This window comes from Cyprinus carpio, chromosome A15, assembly GCF_018340385.1.
Source record: "Cyprinus carpio isolate SPL01 chromosome A15, ASM1834038v1, whole genome shotgun sequence".
Taxonomy (NCBI): Eukaryota; Metazoa; Chordata; class Actinopteri; order Cypriniformes; family Cyprinidae; genus Cyprinus; species Cyprinus carpio.
The window spans coordinates 20,868,113-20,883,992 of NC_056586.1; the positions used below are offsets into that span (position 1 = coordinate 20,868,113).

At 35.9% G+C, this 15,880-nt stretch overlaps 1 protein-coding gene across 1 annotated transcript; it reads left to right on the plus strand.

Moving 5' to 3' along the window:
* Nucleotides 1-467: 467 nt before the first annotated feature.
* LOC109104517 (somatostatin-2-like) lies at nt 468-1,813 on the plus strand. Its single transcript, XM_019117807.2, has 2 exons — nt 468-701; nt 1,438-1,813. The coding sequence occupies exons 1-2, from the start codon at nt 549-551 to the stop codon at nt 1,645-1,647; spliced, it is 363 nt and encodes a 120-aa protein (XP_018973352.1). The 5' UTR covers nt 468-548; the 3' UTR covers nt 1,648-1,813.
* Nucleotides 1,814-15,880: the final 14,067 nt, after the last annotated feature.

Below are 15,880 nucleotides of genomic sequence, written 5' to 3' on the forward strand. Positions count from 1 at the left end.
TGAAACTTAATTGAGAATTCACTAATAATTAAATGTATTCATTTATCTCTACAGAGCAAATAGAAGATGTTCCCAACAGCACAAATGCTTGTACTTCTTGAGTTAACACTTCAGGAAAACACACATTATTCTCTTCATTCAGAATCAATTAAATTTATAAAAGCTTTTATTATTTGCTTCTGCCATGACGTGTGTGCTTCAGAGCGATGGAGACTCACACCCAGGCATTTCTCTGTTGTATTTGCTTTAGATTAGCTGAACAAACCCGAATCCACTCAGTCTAATGCTTTTATTGTAGCTCCCTTTGTCAAGTCGCAATTCGTTCATTTGCGTTATCTAAATGAGAGTGTTTCCCATTAGTGTGGGACCAGAAGAATCCTAATGCTTTATGACATCACAATCCACTATCACCCAGCAACCTGGGCAGCTGTCAGTCAACCGTACGAGTGGAAGGAGAGTTTAAAAAGAGCGCTTGGGATTTCCAAGGGTCCAGGACCAGAACCACAGCTACGAAGAGACACTCCGTGAGCTGAAAACAGAGGTTTGAGATGAGACTGTGTGAGCCGCAGTGTTATTTGGCCCTGTTGGGTCTGTCCCTTGTGCTATGTGGTCGCAGTGCTAATTCACAGCTAGAACCGGAACTGGACTTCCACCATCGCAGACTTCTGCAGAGAGCAAGTGCGACTGGACAGGCTACACAAGTGAGTCTTAAATGAACATTAACAAAATATGGGCCTTGTATTTATCTCCTGGATTCTGGTTTTCAATTGTCTGCATGTTCAAAGCTGCCAAGCTCACATTCAACTAACTATCACTTCCAGTTATGAGTAAATTTGTCATTTACTCATCCTCATATCAATCCAAACAGGTTCAAAACGAATTTCTTCTGTGGAACACAAAAGAAGCATTTCAACTGTTTTTGTCCATACATTCAATGTCAAAGGAGTCCAGAACAACGCTGGACCCCGTTGACTTTCATTGTATGGATAAAAAAAAAAAAATCTTCTGCAGAACAAATAGTATCAATATAATTTTAGAACGAGGTGAGGGTGAGTAAATAATGACAATTTACTTTTCAGGTGAACTATTGCTAAGGGATTAAAAGTATTTCAGTTTCAGAAAATTACTACAATCCCCATCTAATTACTTCCAGTCCCCCTCTCTCCCTCATTCATGTAGCCCACACACATTTCTAAATGACCCTCTTGTTTTTCTCATTTACTTCTTGGCAAGTAAATGCATTATCTTTTACTATACAGGAACTCTGAGTTAACGGAATACATTTAGTTCTAATAAAACACTCATTCCATTATAAATACAAAATGGCTTTTTTCTTTTAGACTCGGGTACCTCATGGATCTAAATGAATGCACACCATTAGCTTTACTAGACACTGAAATGTTGATCCCATCATTTGTGTTTTAACATTTTTCTCAGGACTGGTCAAAGAAAGACGTGGAGAAACTAATTTCCCTGCTTTCCATCCCCGAAATGGAGATGCGCGAGAGACGCCTTTCAACGGCAGGCAAAAGCGAGGACGGGCGCATGGAGCAAGAACGTTCAGCAGAAACTACAAACCACCTGCCCACTCGGGTACGCAAAGAGGGATGCAAAAACTTCTACTGGAAGGGTTTCACTTCCTGTTGAGGCCCTCACTTTAAGTTATTTAACACCCTCTCCAATCTCTTGCTAAGCTAACTGCTGTGGTCAAACCACAAGTTAATCAGTTCTGTCAGTCAATCAATTGAATGTAAGTCAATAAATCACAAAATAAAAGAAAAAATAAAATAAAAGAGCATTTTGTTGTGGATGATGTGATGGTGTATAGCCTACATTTATAATGCGATCTTTTCTCTGGACTATATTTGTGTGGGAACATTAACATTAATGATGTGTGTGTGTGATTGTTTATGTAATGTCACAATGGTGATTAGTGGTAATTAGCAAGCATTAGGGATCATTCCGTTCTATTAAACATGGTGAGAGGCACGACACACCAATATGATTAAGAATGACTGAAGAACGAGTATGTTCTGAATGTTTGTGGAAAAACCCCTTCACCTTTCCGCCATTAAAAGCCACGTGTTCGCATCTTCAGACGAGCAAGCATGACTGACGGAACATCTATGAAGGGAACAAAACTCAAGCATCATTTGCACTCTCTGTCTCTCAGGCGCACACACTCGATGTGTTTGATGTGTTCTTCATTAGCGTGTTATTGGCTGTGAAAACAGACACTGCTCTCTGACTCGAGCTCCGTCCCTTGAGGCTCGCGCACGAACGCGCAGACAGGGTGGAAAAGGCTGTTAGTCAGTTGTAATTGTTATTTAATTATGGTCCTGAAAGCACCGCAAATATTTCGACAGATCTGGACTGGTTGATTAGCAAGCCTGAGAAGAGACTTTCGTCAGGCATTATGAACGGTTCTCTGCTGCTGTTTACCGAGTAGACATTTTCACAGTGCTTACGGGTCATTCTGACACTTAACATTTTGACGAATTTGCATTGGAATAACCATATGTGTGTATAATAGGTTTGTTTGTGTGACATTTTCTATTTTTACTTGTTTGGGGAAAATGAGTGTGAATGTTCTCATAAGAATAATAATAAAGAATCTACTAGTGAAAATGACTTTAAACTGAGATCAAATGAGACTTTTGTTGAAGTATCTTGCTTCTCAGATGTTTCTCCTAAATGACCACAGAAATCGTAAAAAAGTCCCAAACTGGGCTCAGATACCATAATGTGCAATCAAATGTCTGCATTCAACATAAACTTACATATTTCCCATTCAAATTCTATTTTTTTTTTTTTGAAAAAACGAATAAATGTATATTTTATGTGATATATATATATATATATATATATATATATATATATATATATATATATATATATATATATATATATATATATATTATTTGTATACATATTCTAGAGGCTTCTAGAGGGTTATAAGTAGTATAATTATAATATTATTATGTATATATATATATAAGACTTGATAGTATATATATATATATATATATATAGTAACTATTATAATTATACTACTTTCCTCTATATATATATATATATATATATATATATATATATATATATATATATATATATATATATATATTTAAAGCCTCTAGTACTATAAAAGGGCAATTTTCAGCTGGATGGGAAGGAAAGATTAGCAATAATATCTCCCTCATGCACACATATACCCGCAAAAAAGATTTTCCATGTTATTCCCTCATAATTCCCGTCATCCAGCTAAAACAACATATCACAATCCCTGTTATGAGGAAAACAATAGGCCTAAAGCATGAATTGAGTGTATCTTCTCTGTCCACACAGCTCTAGCAAAGCCAATGACGTGTCACACTCTCTGAACAAAAGACTCATTACTGTAATTCACAATCCCCTCAGCATGTAAAAATAAGTGAAGGAAAACAGGCAGACAGCCGAAATTATTGAAATTCATTGCAGTGCAGCTTATATATGGTATTTTGTTACTTCACTATTCTTTATTTCAGTGTGGTCAAATGGAGATACACTGGCCACTGTGTCTGCAGCTGTCAATCAAATAAATTAGTGAATGTAATGAGTCATCGTGTCAGCTGGTTGATCGGCTCTCACTGCCTGCCCACAACCAAACTGTTATTTCTCATGGAGACATATTTTGTTTTGTTTCTGTTTAGTAAAGATATTTGTTGCTCATATAGTAAAGATATATGTGTTGCTGCCAAAAAGCTCTTAAGCTGATGCAAAAGTCAAAAGCAAATTTAATAATGTCAGTTTTTTAGAGACAGTGAAATATATATTTTTATACTATGCTACTTTTATAATTTTGCTTAGCATTTTACATGAACAAACATTAATAAACAACAATGATGTTACATGCCCAAAGTCTTTCAGGTTTCAAAAATTTTTGTCCAGACATTTGTCCCGAATCAACAGTTACTAAAAGTCATTATATATGATGAAGACATAATGTTTCACAGCCATAGGTCACCAGTGTTTAGTAACTTGCATATTTGTTTATCTCATACATGGTCTAATTGCTTGAGATGTGCTTTTTTCACCCAAATTCAGAAGCATGGTTTGCAAATTTATTTATACAACACTTACATGATTACTCTATATTGTGAATATACCGTAAATGATGAATGATTTACTGTGTGAATATGTAATCATGTAAATAACTTATAAAAATCTATAAAAAGTAACTGTAATCTGATCATGAGCATTATAAAATGTATTAGGCCTATACTCTAATTTCGAGTAGGCCTACTTGATTTTTTGAAACTGATTACAAAATACAGATTACATGTAATCAGTTTCTATCCAGCTCTGTTAGTCATTTATTATTATTATTATTATTATTATTATTATTATTATTATTATTATTATTATTATTATTAATCACTATATTTTGTGTTATTATATTTAGAATGAATGATAATGATTATTCTTATAATAAATAAATAAATAGTAGTTGTAGTAATAATAATATAAACTGTTAAAAACACTAGAAGTTTATGGTATGTACTCATTTAGATAAATATTTTGTGTCTCATTTAGATAAATGTGTGTGAGTGAATGTGATTGTACATGTGTGCATGGTCTTAAAGGAATCATTAGTCTGTGAACGACGCAGGCAGTCATCAAAGAATTATTCAAACAACACAAATCACAATCACTCATCCATTTGAGAGGCACAGCATGGCTTCCTAAACACAGTGTGTGCGTTTGGGTGTTTATGTGTGCTTTGAGAAGACCAGCATGCTGTCTGCGCACACTGAGCTGGTCCATTAGCCTTTGAGGCCTTAAATACTCCCTACCATTCATCCCATTAAACTCCATTTAACATTCTTCCCACTGCTAGGCCACCTATCAAGATCTCTCTAGCATGTGTGTGTGTGTTGTGCATGGTTTCATATGCTCTGATGCAGATGGAAGCTGACTGAACTGATGACAGACAGTGACTTGGTCAGAGGTCTATTACATCACACCTTAGCAACTAATACTGAGAACTACTCACACAACTGAACTCATGCATGTGGGCACACACAAACAAACAGATTCTCTCAGGTCTAAACATTTAAAGGGAAAATGTATTGTTCAAAAATTCAGTCATTATTTACTGGCAATTGATTTCAGATAAATCAATTGAATAAATAAAGTGGGTATATATACATAGTTCACACGGTTTTTATTCACTATGGTTTTCATTAAAAGAACCAGTTCATAAGAGTCATAAGATGTGTTCGAGAATCTGTCTACACTGGTTGCATTGTATTCAAGCGGCAACCTCCCGCTCTCTCTCATGAAGCCAACAAGGAAGTAACTTAAACTGTAATTCATCAACTGGCCACTACAGGCTGGCTGCAAAAGGGAGTCAATCCCATAGACTCCCCATGTTAAAATGCCCAACTTTACAGCAGAAAAAAGCATGTTTACAGCCTGGTTCAAAAAATTATTTTGGTCTATATAGCTAATTTTACCCTTCATAACAACTGCCAAGATGGCACTGGCCAGCTCCACCTACTTTAGGCTTCAAAAACGCACTTTGGAAATCTACGGGTGATGTCATGGACACTACGTCCATGTTTTTTTATACAGTCTATGGTTGTACTGTACAGTATGTTTTTTATTCACTATTCTCATTTGTTTGAGAATTGGACTTCACTGCACTTTGTGCAGCACTGCAGCCCGCAAGACAACTCAAAAGAAAGTTGTTGTTTTTTTGTCATTATTCCTAGGTACACAGTCTTTTTATGACATCACATTCTGAACACAGGCTACAAACACATTCACAACTCTGATAAAATGTAATTTGGCGTGAAGTTGAAGATTCATCAAAGGGCAGCACCACAGTTGACAGCGGAACAGGAAACACCGCTCCGTGGCTTTTATCGTAATTGTTGCGTTTTTTATCTGCATTACCGAAGAGACCTTCAATTGTGCATCTTATTTGAAAGTTTTCTACCGCTGCAAAGTTCTAATGAGGTCCTGTATCTACTAAGAAAGTGTTCAGCGCAAGGCAGTGAAAAGCGTCGCCTCCTAGTCATTTTACACTTCATTACCAGCACACTGCACCATCAGCAGGGAAAGAACATTAGAGAAATGAGCCAGCACAAATATGTCCACTTCTGCCTCCAAATCCCCATTTAAACTCGCTTAAAGTTCTACCTCCTCGGTGACTCATATGGAAAATTACTGTAGGATAAACCGAAGCCAGACTGTACACTCAACTGTTTCAGCTGTTTTCCTCCATCATTAAAACACTTTGGAGGACTCTTTTATTGTGTTGCAGTGTTTCTGTAGCGTATAGAAAAATTGGGTCGTTGAGGGTCAGTAAAATTTTTTGGCCCAGTGTTTCTACCATGACATGATCCAACATACACCGATACAGTGGCCTCAAAATTCATTTATTCATTTATGTAAAGCCCCCCCCCCCCCCCCCCCCCCCCCCCCCCCCCAAAAAAAGGTTGGAATGTAACCAGATGTGATATATTTTTTTTCTGTTTCTAATTTATGAATGCACAAGTTTTTATTTGTCAGATCTCTTTCTCAGATAACTTTGCTGCTCTCACATTGCCAAGTGATGAGCTCACGTTTAAGTGTTGTTAAGATTAACATTATGAATGAATGCTTTGTTTCTGAATTACCCCTTCTCACTAATGATGAATCATAGTGGAAATAGAATAACACGTTTTGATACATCAGACTCAAATATTTTACATTCAGTTTTCTTTATTTAAAGAAACAGTTCACCCAAAAATGAAAATTTACTAAAAATATACTCAGGCCATCCAAGATGTAGATAAATTTGTTTCTTCATCATTATGTATTATTGGACTCATAATTTGGCCAGATGTGACAGTTAACGGTGAAGTTAAAACACCTTCATGATGGATTTGTTTCTTACAAACATGTAGCTTTTCCACCTGTTAGTAGTTTTTTCCACTAACAAGATGGAGTTGTGTACTATTGTAATGTTTTTCTCAGCTGTTTGGATTTTCATTCTGACGGCACCCATTCACTGCAGAGGATCAATTGGTGAGCAAGTGATGTGATGCTAAGTTTCTCCAAAACTGTTCTGATGAAGAAACAAATTAATCTACATTTCGGATAGCCTAATTTTTGTATAAATTATTTCTTTTATGCTGCTTTGTGTAATCTTTTGAATTTTTAATATCTCAGTAAACACTATTATTTTTCAGATTTATTATTTTTATGTTTCGTGTTGGTCCTCTGAGGCTGTGGAAAAACATGTCTGGGTTCTTTTCGTCATCTTCACACCAACAAATTAAACTCATTAAATCACAGATGCTTAAAACAGACTTGGTGATACATCTATGTTAAAATATTCTGTTGTTAAATCATCATGCTGTCCTATGGGAAAGCTAGATTGGCTATTTTTGAAAAGGCGATATAGAAATAGGGAGGGAAGGAGGTCGGAAGACTGCCTAACCTTCATCGAGCAGATACTGTATTTGCTGTAATATGCCTTTAAACCATTGCAAATACAGTTTGAATAAGGTGTGTCACGTCTCTCATTTCCATCAATGTCAGACGTGTGTATAGCTGACAGACATGTTAACACACAGACTGATAGGTCAGCGGATGTCCGCACTGAGAGCCAGATAAAGGCTAAGTTGTGAATGTATTGAGAAATGAAATTTATTTCCTGTGTCTTTGGTGTTCATGCTGTTTTGCGAAGTTTTAAAATAAAGAAAACAATGTATTTAATAATTCACTCCATTGAAATCAATACACCTTAACCATGTGGAATTTCATCAGTCAGCACCATTGTAGGACATTTTCTCTGCAGAATACCTTAGTCTTAAAAATGCACTTTGAAACAATTCTTGTTTCCTACCATCACAAACATGTCAGCTTGTGATTAGGTAAATAATAAACACACATATAATTATAAAAAATCTATATTTCAATAAAAAAAACTAATAACAATTCATATATAACACTAGTAGATGACCCTTTGCTGTTTTATAACAGGCCAAAAGCTTATGATATCAATTATGCGTCCAACATTGTAGAGAGTGATACACAAAATGCATTATCATTTTGATACATTGACTTGAAAACAACCCTGTATAATTCGCTCTTCCTCTTCTTCTTCAGAATCACTTTATGGTTCAAACATGCGTATATGGCTGAATTAATCAAATATTGCCTGTTGTGTAGCATTTAATGTGAAGGTTAACTGAGTGAAATTGGAGCAGGTAGTCTGAGCTGGTGTGATTGGTGCAGGCGGGGACTAATTTGCATATTCATGGTCCTTGTATAGGCCTTATATAGCACTGCCCCTGTTCTGCACTTCTTGTCTTCTGTCTTTCGTTTGTAATCCGCTTTAAACATTACAATGTACGTGATAACTTTTGTTTACGCTACAGTAAGTAAATACACTTCACCAGCTAATTACTATTCAACAGTGATTCTATAGATCAGGGGTATCCAAAACCGAAATCTACTGTCCTGCAAAGTTTAGCTCCAACCCTAATCAAAGGGATAGTTCACCCAAAAATTAATATTACCCCATGATTTACTCACCCTCAAAGTATCCTAGGTGTATATGACTTTCTTCTTTCAGACTAATACAGTTTGAAGTTATATTAAAAAATGTCCTGGCTCTTCCAAGCTTTATAATAGCAGTGAATGGGTGTTATTTTTCAATAGTCCAAAAGAAGTCCAATAAAGTGCATCCATCCACCATATTGGCTCCGGGGGTCAATAAAGGTCTCCTGAAGTGAATCGATGCATTTTTGTAAGAAAAATATCCATATTTAAAACATTATAAACAGTAATCTCTAGCTTTCACTAACTGTCGTACATGCGTTCATAATAGAACGCCGCTCCTACGGTAAGCTCCAGTAAGAAGTGTCTAATGCGTAATCACAGAGGAGAGAGCTAAACAAAACACGGGTCATGAATTAGAAGTACAAAACAATATAGATTAACCACAAAAACAGAAGTTCAAAGACGAAATTCTAAAGATGGCTGCACACTTGTTTCTCTGACGGATAAGGTCTATACTAAATGAGGTAAGGATGTAGAATTAATATTCAAGCCATTTTAAGGCATGAAGGTGTTATTTTCATGGGAAGAATGTTTAAATATGTCATTTCGATTATCAGCGATGAGTTTTAAGGGAGACATTTAGTGACTGCAGTGGAAATGTAGAATGGAATGTAGAACGATGTCACAATGCGATTTCACGCCTTTGCAATGCATAGTTTTTAAAACCCTCAGAATGGAATATGTAAGTATGACTCACATTCAAATAAATATGTAAATCACAAAGGTGACCGTAGGAAGTGACATCATGGCAAACTGTGTCTGATTGTAGCGACAGCTTCAAAAGGAACTAAATAAATTAAGCAATAAAAAAATGAATTCAGCAAAAAACTGATAATTGCATAATTTGTTAAACAAGCAAAGAAGTTTGGAGCTGTCAGCTGATTAGCATGAATTCTGCATATGCATGAATAGCTCCCGAAACTGGTTAGTTTTGATGTTATTTGAGCTGCATAAAAAGAATCACAGAGGTTAAACTGCAGATGATTCTTTGTTGCAAAAACGGAGATGAAAAGTTTGAAAGTAATTTATTTCGAGACGCTCAGGAGATCAACCTGCTCAAAGACAGTTATATACACACACACAAACACACACATATATACATGAAAGATAGTGTGTTCTCTCCGTCTGAGTTGAAGAGCTGATTAGCAGCGTGAGGGTGGGTAGACGGGGTTCTGTGAGGCTGTGTTTAAATATCAATGCTGAATGATTCCGCTGCCAGGTGCTCTTTTCTCTCGTCTCTGCCTGACTGCTTCATCACTAAATACCATTGATTCTGCTATTACACACGCGGGGTGTAACGCTTCACAGAAGTACCATTTATTTGTTTGAGACTGTGTGAATATGTTTGCTTGAGCCTGATGAGAAATACAGTGAGTAATGTTGTATCATAGGGCAGGTGTCTGAAGATTTCAATGCATAGTGAAAACTGTGAAAATGTTCAATCATGTTCTCCACATACCGGATGCAGGATATTATAGAAAGCATTAACTTTATGAATGAAAGAGAGTGAAATAGATGTGCATATGTGTGAGAATGCAATGTAATGGCATGGGTTTTAATACAAGGTAGGTATTCGTCAAAGTTAAAAAATGAAATGTTTCATAAATGTTAAAGAAATTCACACACACACACACACACACACACACACACACACACACACACACACACACACACACACACACACACACACACACACACACACACACACACACACACACACACACACACACACACACACACACAAATCTGTCTACCATAACGTCAATGGTTTTTAAACTCATATTTCATACTTAATGAGCTTTGATGATAATTAAATCAATCTAAACATGGATTTACTTATGTTAGGCTCTCTGGGTTTGATTTATTAATAACACTGACATTAAAAAGCTCATTCTCAGATAAAGATTTTCTATCATTTACTAATAAATGAGTGTTGTGCTCATGGGTATCTGAGCATTAAACCCACTCACCTGTGAAGATACCCTCACAAAGGTTCCAGTTTTTAAAGGATTTGTACAGATTTGTACATATTCATGATTTTGTATGGACGTAATATATAGACGTAAAAGATGTTGTCATTATGATGATGCTGGTGGGCATTTCATTGTCTATGTCATAATACCTATGAGAGAAAAAAATAGAAAGAGAGAATGAGATGAAGCCCTAAAACAGCAAGTTGACCTTTACCATTATTAAAAGACTTATGGGTTTGTTTCCAGTTTGAAAAATGTATGACCCACTCACATTTCTCATGCTAAATTCATTTAAACTTTGCTCAATTTGTGTAATTTCTTGAAATGAGCAAGCATTATTAAAAATCTTTTGATGGGGACAGAGATGAGAAGAATGGATGATAAGAAATCTAACATGAAAGATTTGATCATTTCATGTACCAAGAAAAAGTGCAAACAGATTACACCAAAGCAGTGGAACAGATTGGCCTTAATTTCACTCCAGTAAAGATCAGAAGCTTACATGTTTGCTGTTCTGTATAAATTACTTTTATTGTAGCTATTGGATGTGATTTTATCATACTTGTGTAGACATGCAGTTTTCACCTCTTGGGTGATTATACAGATCAAATAGATATTCTTCTGAAAAATCTGTTTTGTTCTGTTGGTCTAATTGCACAGGTGAATAGACTGCATTTAATTGTGTTTGTGATGAATCTTCACTTGTTTGCTGTGAGAATGACAGGTTCTCTGTTCACTTATGCTTCTGTGAGCTTGTGTGTGTGTGGCTGCAAGTCATTTCACACTTTCATACACAAATTTCCACGCTTTATATGTGTGTGTGAAAGTGTGGAAAGAGAAAATGCCAGCGGAGGAGGATGAGTCTGCGAGGTGGATGCAGGGCAGGGTGAGTAATTCCTTCAAGTCTCTGACAAGCCTGAAACCTGACAGATGAATTTAAGAGCATGCAATTCAAATCAAAGCGTTTATTTATCTGATCTGCATCTCCCTCTCTTTTAATCTCCACCTTTCTTTCTCTTAATCTATCTCCTAATTCTTGATCTAAATCTTAATGTATATAAACTATGATTTTTAAAAAGAAGATTAGATAGATTATATACAGCATATATATATATATATATATTATATGAGTGAGTATATATATATATATATATACACACACAAAGTATATATATATATATATATACACACACAAATTTATAAGAGTATATATATATATATATAATTTATAATTAAAATAATATAAAAATATTTTTAAAGGAAATATATAACAATAAAAAGTGTGTGTATATATATGAGTGTGTGTGTAAAATTAATAAGTATTTAAATCATTTTCAATTTATATATATTAAGATATGAAGATCTTAATATATCAGTTTCTCGTTATATAACAAATTAGTCCATGAATAAAATAAAATGATGAATGATACACCAGATTAAACATATTTATTCATGCCATTTCCTCTCTCTCTCTCTCTCTCTCTCTCTCTCACACACACACACACACACACACACACACACACACACACACACACACACACACACACACACACACACACACACACACACACCACACACACACACACACACACACACACACACACACACACACACACACACACACACACACACACACACACACACACACACACACACACACACTATCATCCCTAGCCAGATGGCCATCCAAGACTTCATCATCACCTCCAACACATATGAATGCATCTGTAGTAGCACAGTGGGTATGTGTATATAGGTGACATGACTTTGTTTCAAAATATGATTTAAACTTGCACCGTTGGACAGATGAATGGAAAGGCATTTGTGGACAGGCCAGGCTGCCTCTGCGGAATGATGGACAGGTGTGTCCAGATTGCAATGGCCACCTGGAGTCACACTGAAAAACCTACACCATTCAAAAATACCAAGTTTGTGTGTGTGTGTGTGTGTGTGTGTGTTTGACAGAGGTGAATGACCTTTCCATTAAAACAGATGAGCCTTTGTAACACCTCATCAGTTAAACATCTCTATGTTTCAAACATTCTAAGTTTCCTTGAAAATCTCTCTCCACAAATTCCAATTAGATCTACAAGCAATTTAATTGAATACCATTATGCTTGGGTTGCTCTGCAGTGGCTACAGCATTCTGAGTAGATTTTAACCTATTGCTTTTCTGTAATTCCACTGTAATCAGTGGCATTTACTGAAGATGTTCTTATTTGTTTATTTCTGGAGAGTGCATTAGCAAAGATGTTTGGCTAGGTGTGCTAGCTAAGCAACTGCAATTGTTTGGGAATGTGAACATAACTTTTCATAGTTATATTAAAACTCACTGGTTTCACACTATCTCAAATAATTATACACATTACTGAGATTTCATACATTTTTAGCAGAGAACAAAAGTGTTGTGTTTATAATTTTGTTCAGTGTATGTTCCAATGAAGAAACAAACTTATCTACATGCCTGAGGGTGTATACATTTTTAGCAGATTTTTTGCTAAATTATTCCTTAAAAGGCCTAAGTGTAGGTTGCAACACCATGTGAGAGTCATAGCTTTTTTTGTGTTCTCATTCATGTCTCAGGTCTCAAGTGTAATACTTAATGTTAGGGATAAAAACAAGCATTAAGTATGCCAATTGTTGCATACGTTTAAGCAATCACACTTAGCAAGCACCTCTAATTAAAATTCCCAAACCTTAAGGCTATCTCACAATCAAACAGAAAAGTGACTGGGGAATCAGTTGACTGACTGCTGTTTGAAGCCCAGTTCTGATTAGCGATTCGTTTTATTAAGCTAAAAATTAAAAATTCTTAGGTTTTGTGTGGTTAATCAGAAAGGCAGTTTCTTGCTGCAGTGTAGGATTTCAGCCACTCAGTTTTAACCTCAATCAGCACATTCATTATAATGAGAGAAGTCCAACATCAGTTTTACAGAGAAAAGAGAAAATGAGATTGTAAACTGCCTTCAATAAACCAAAGCTTTAATTAAAACACTACAGGTTTGTTAACCCAATGCAGAGTGATAGGAAAGGGTGTCTGTATCTGCAAGTGCTGAAGTAAACTTATATTAACTCTTAAAATGCACATGAATGTATGAATTTTATTGAAGCAAAATATAAAACCAAGTGGCATCTTCAAATAAAGTAAGCTTTTCTTGTGCTTTTTTGCAATAACTTTTTTCAAGGTGAAAATGAACACCACAAAATATCACAAAAGTGTCAAAATATTTGTCTTACATTTGAACAATATTTATTTTTATAATTTAAAATCTAACATTTTCGTGAAATGAATAAATTTTATGATCTGCAACAAAATTTTCTCAGAACTTTTGTATTTATTTATTTATTTAGCTGTCTCACTTTTGAACAATATATACTGCTTTATCTTTTAAAACTTTTTCTGTGAAATGATTCCTTCTTTTCTTTTTTAAATGCCACTTGGTTTGGTCATATCTAATCCACATAAATTCCAAATACTTTTCAAGCCCTTTTTTGTTTAACTGTGTGTGTGTGTGTGTGTGTGTGTGTGTGTGTGTGTGTGTGTGTGTGTGTGTGTGTGTGTGTGTGTGTGTGTGTGTGTGTGATTTTTGCATGTACTGACAACGATGTTGTGAATCTTCATCTCAGTACTTATCCATGATAGTTTAGAAGGCCTATACAGTTCGGTGGCCTCTGCCAAACTCTATAGCACTAATAGAAATCCTTGCCATCAGCCATGTGTCTAAATATGTTTGTAGTCTTAAACGCCAAAGGCTACTGAATGCGCTCCAAGCACACATGACTGCAATTAGCATTGAAAAAAATAGGCTGTGAAAAATACTGTCGCTAAGGGTTAGTCTGAAATTCATTTGCACTTAACAGCGTGCACAGCGTGCTGGTGTGCGAAAAATAGTTACTAAATAATGCTGCTTTGGATGCGTATCAAGTCACCGGGTTCGCAGAGCGGGTGCGACCGTCACACCACCCCTACGGGTTCAATGGAATTAGCGCGAGTTCTCCTCTAACACATCACGTATCAGAAGGCGCGCGCGGCGTGGATCATGACTGGCCATTACCATCACTTAATCGGCGGTTGAGTCTTGATTAGAAGAATGAAGGAGACCGAGAACCCCCACGGAGGAAAGAGGCAAACAGATCCACTATCCGCCCGGCCCGGAGAAAACAGTAGGACACGATCTCTTCTCGGAAAACCTGATGTCAATGCGCACACGCATTAGGCAGTGTGAACAAAACCACCATCAATTAATGTCTTCGCCCTAGAGAGAAAAGGTTACCCACTTGAAACCAGCACAGGAATCTTACATAGGAATATGATTTTTGTGCAATTTTAAATCAATTTCTATTTCTTCTTATTTTTTTTATTTCCTGTGCATATTTTATGACTATATAGTCTAAACGTTTTGATTAAGCAATATAACAAGAGTGTGTTATTGCATCAGTTGGTTTAACGAGGCAGCACAATTGTGTGATATGCTTTTAAAGTTCAATAAACAAAAATGTAATAGGCCTTTTACAGTTAAGTTCCAACCAAACCCCAACAGATTCGTTCATGAACTGAATCAGTTGCATTCATAATTCAATGAAACGCTATTTTAAATAATAATATAATATCACTATTTCTGGTTCCTGAATGAATCAGTAAGTTGAGTAAATTGGTTGCCTGTTTTCTGAATTAATCAACATTTGTAAACGAATCGGTTGAACAATGATTCAAAGTCTCACTCATTAAGATTCACTGAAGCCACTTGTCGCCACCTTATGGCGTAATTATGCAACTTGCACAAATAGTCACAATCCCCACAGACTTTTTGTTAGATTCGAGGACAGGAACAAACTGTATAATTATCTTTATATTCTGAGGGTCTTTTTCACAACCCAAAGGATATACAGTATTGTGATAAGATCGTCTCTCTCTTTCATTCACACTCTGAGCCAAAAACACAAACACATAGTTGTTTTATTATGTTAGTGAGGACATCTCAGATGCAGTGTTATAAGATGATGTTTGCTAAACCCTTTATTGTGTTAATTATATATTTTTATATTTTTGTAAGTGATTTAAGATTTTACTACAATTGTGGTTACGAGTCAGTATAGGCAAATTCTAACAAACACACACAGAGACAAAATACAGTATGTGTGTGGGGTTGGAGTGACGATTGCAGGTTAAATCGATCAATAATCCTTTTCACCTCCAGTAGGATTCACGCCCCTAATCGGTGTCATCTTTTGTCACTCAGCATCACTCGAGCGCACGCGGAGGAAACCCCCCTCTCCTCTTGACGTCAGGCGAATCGTTTAAAAGGCAACTT

Coding starts and splice junctions, on each gene's coding strand:
- LOC109104517 (XM_019117807.2), top strand. CDS start 549: ATGAGACTGTGTGAGCCGCAGTGTTATTTGGCCCTGTTGGGTCTGTCC. Junction 702..1,437: donor CGACTGGACAGGCTACACAA/GTGAGTCTTAAA, acceptor CATTTTTCTCAG/GACTGGTCAAAGAAAGACGT.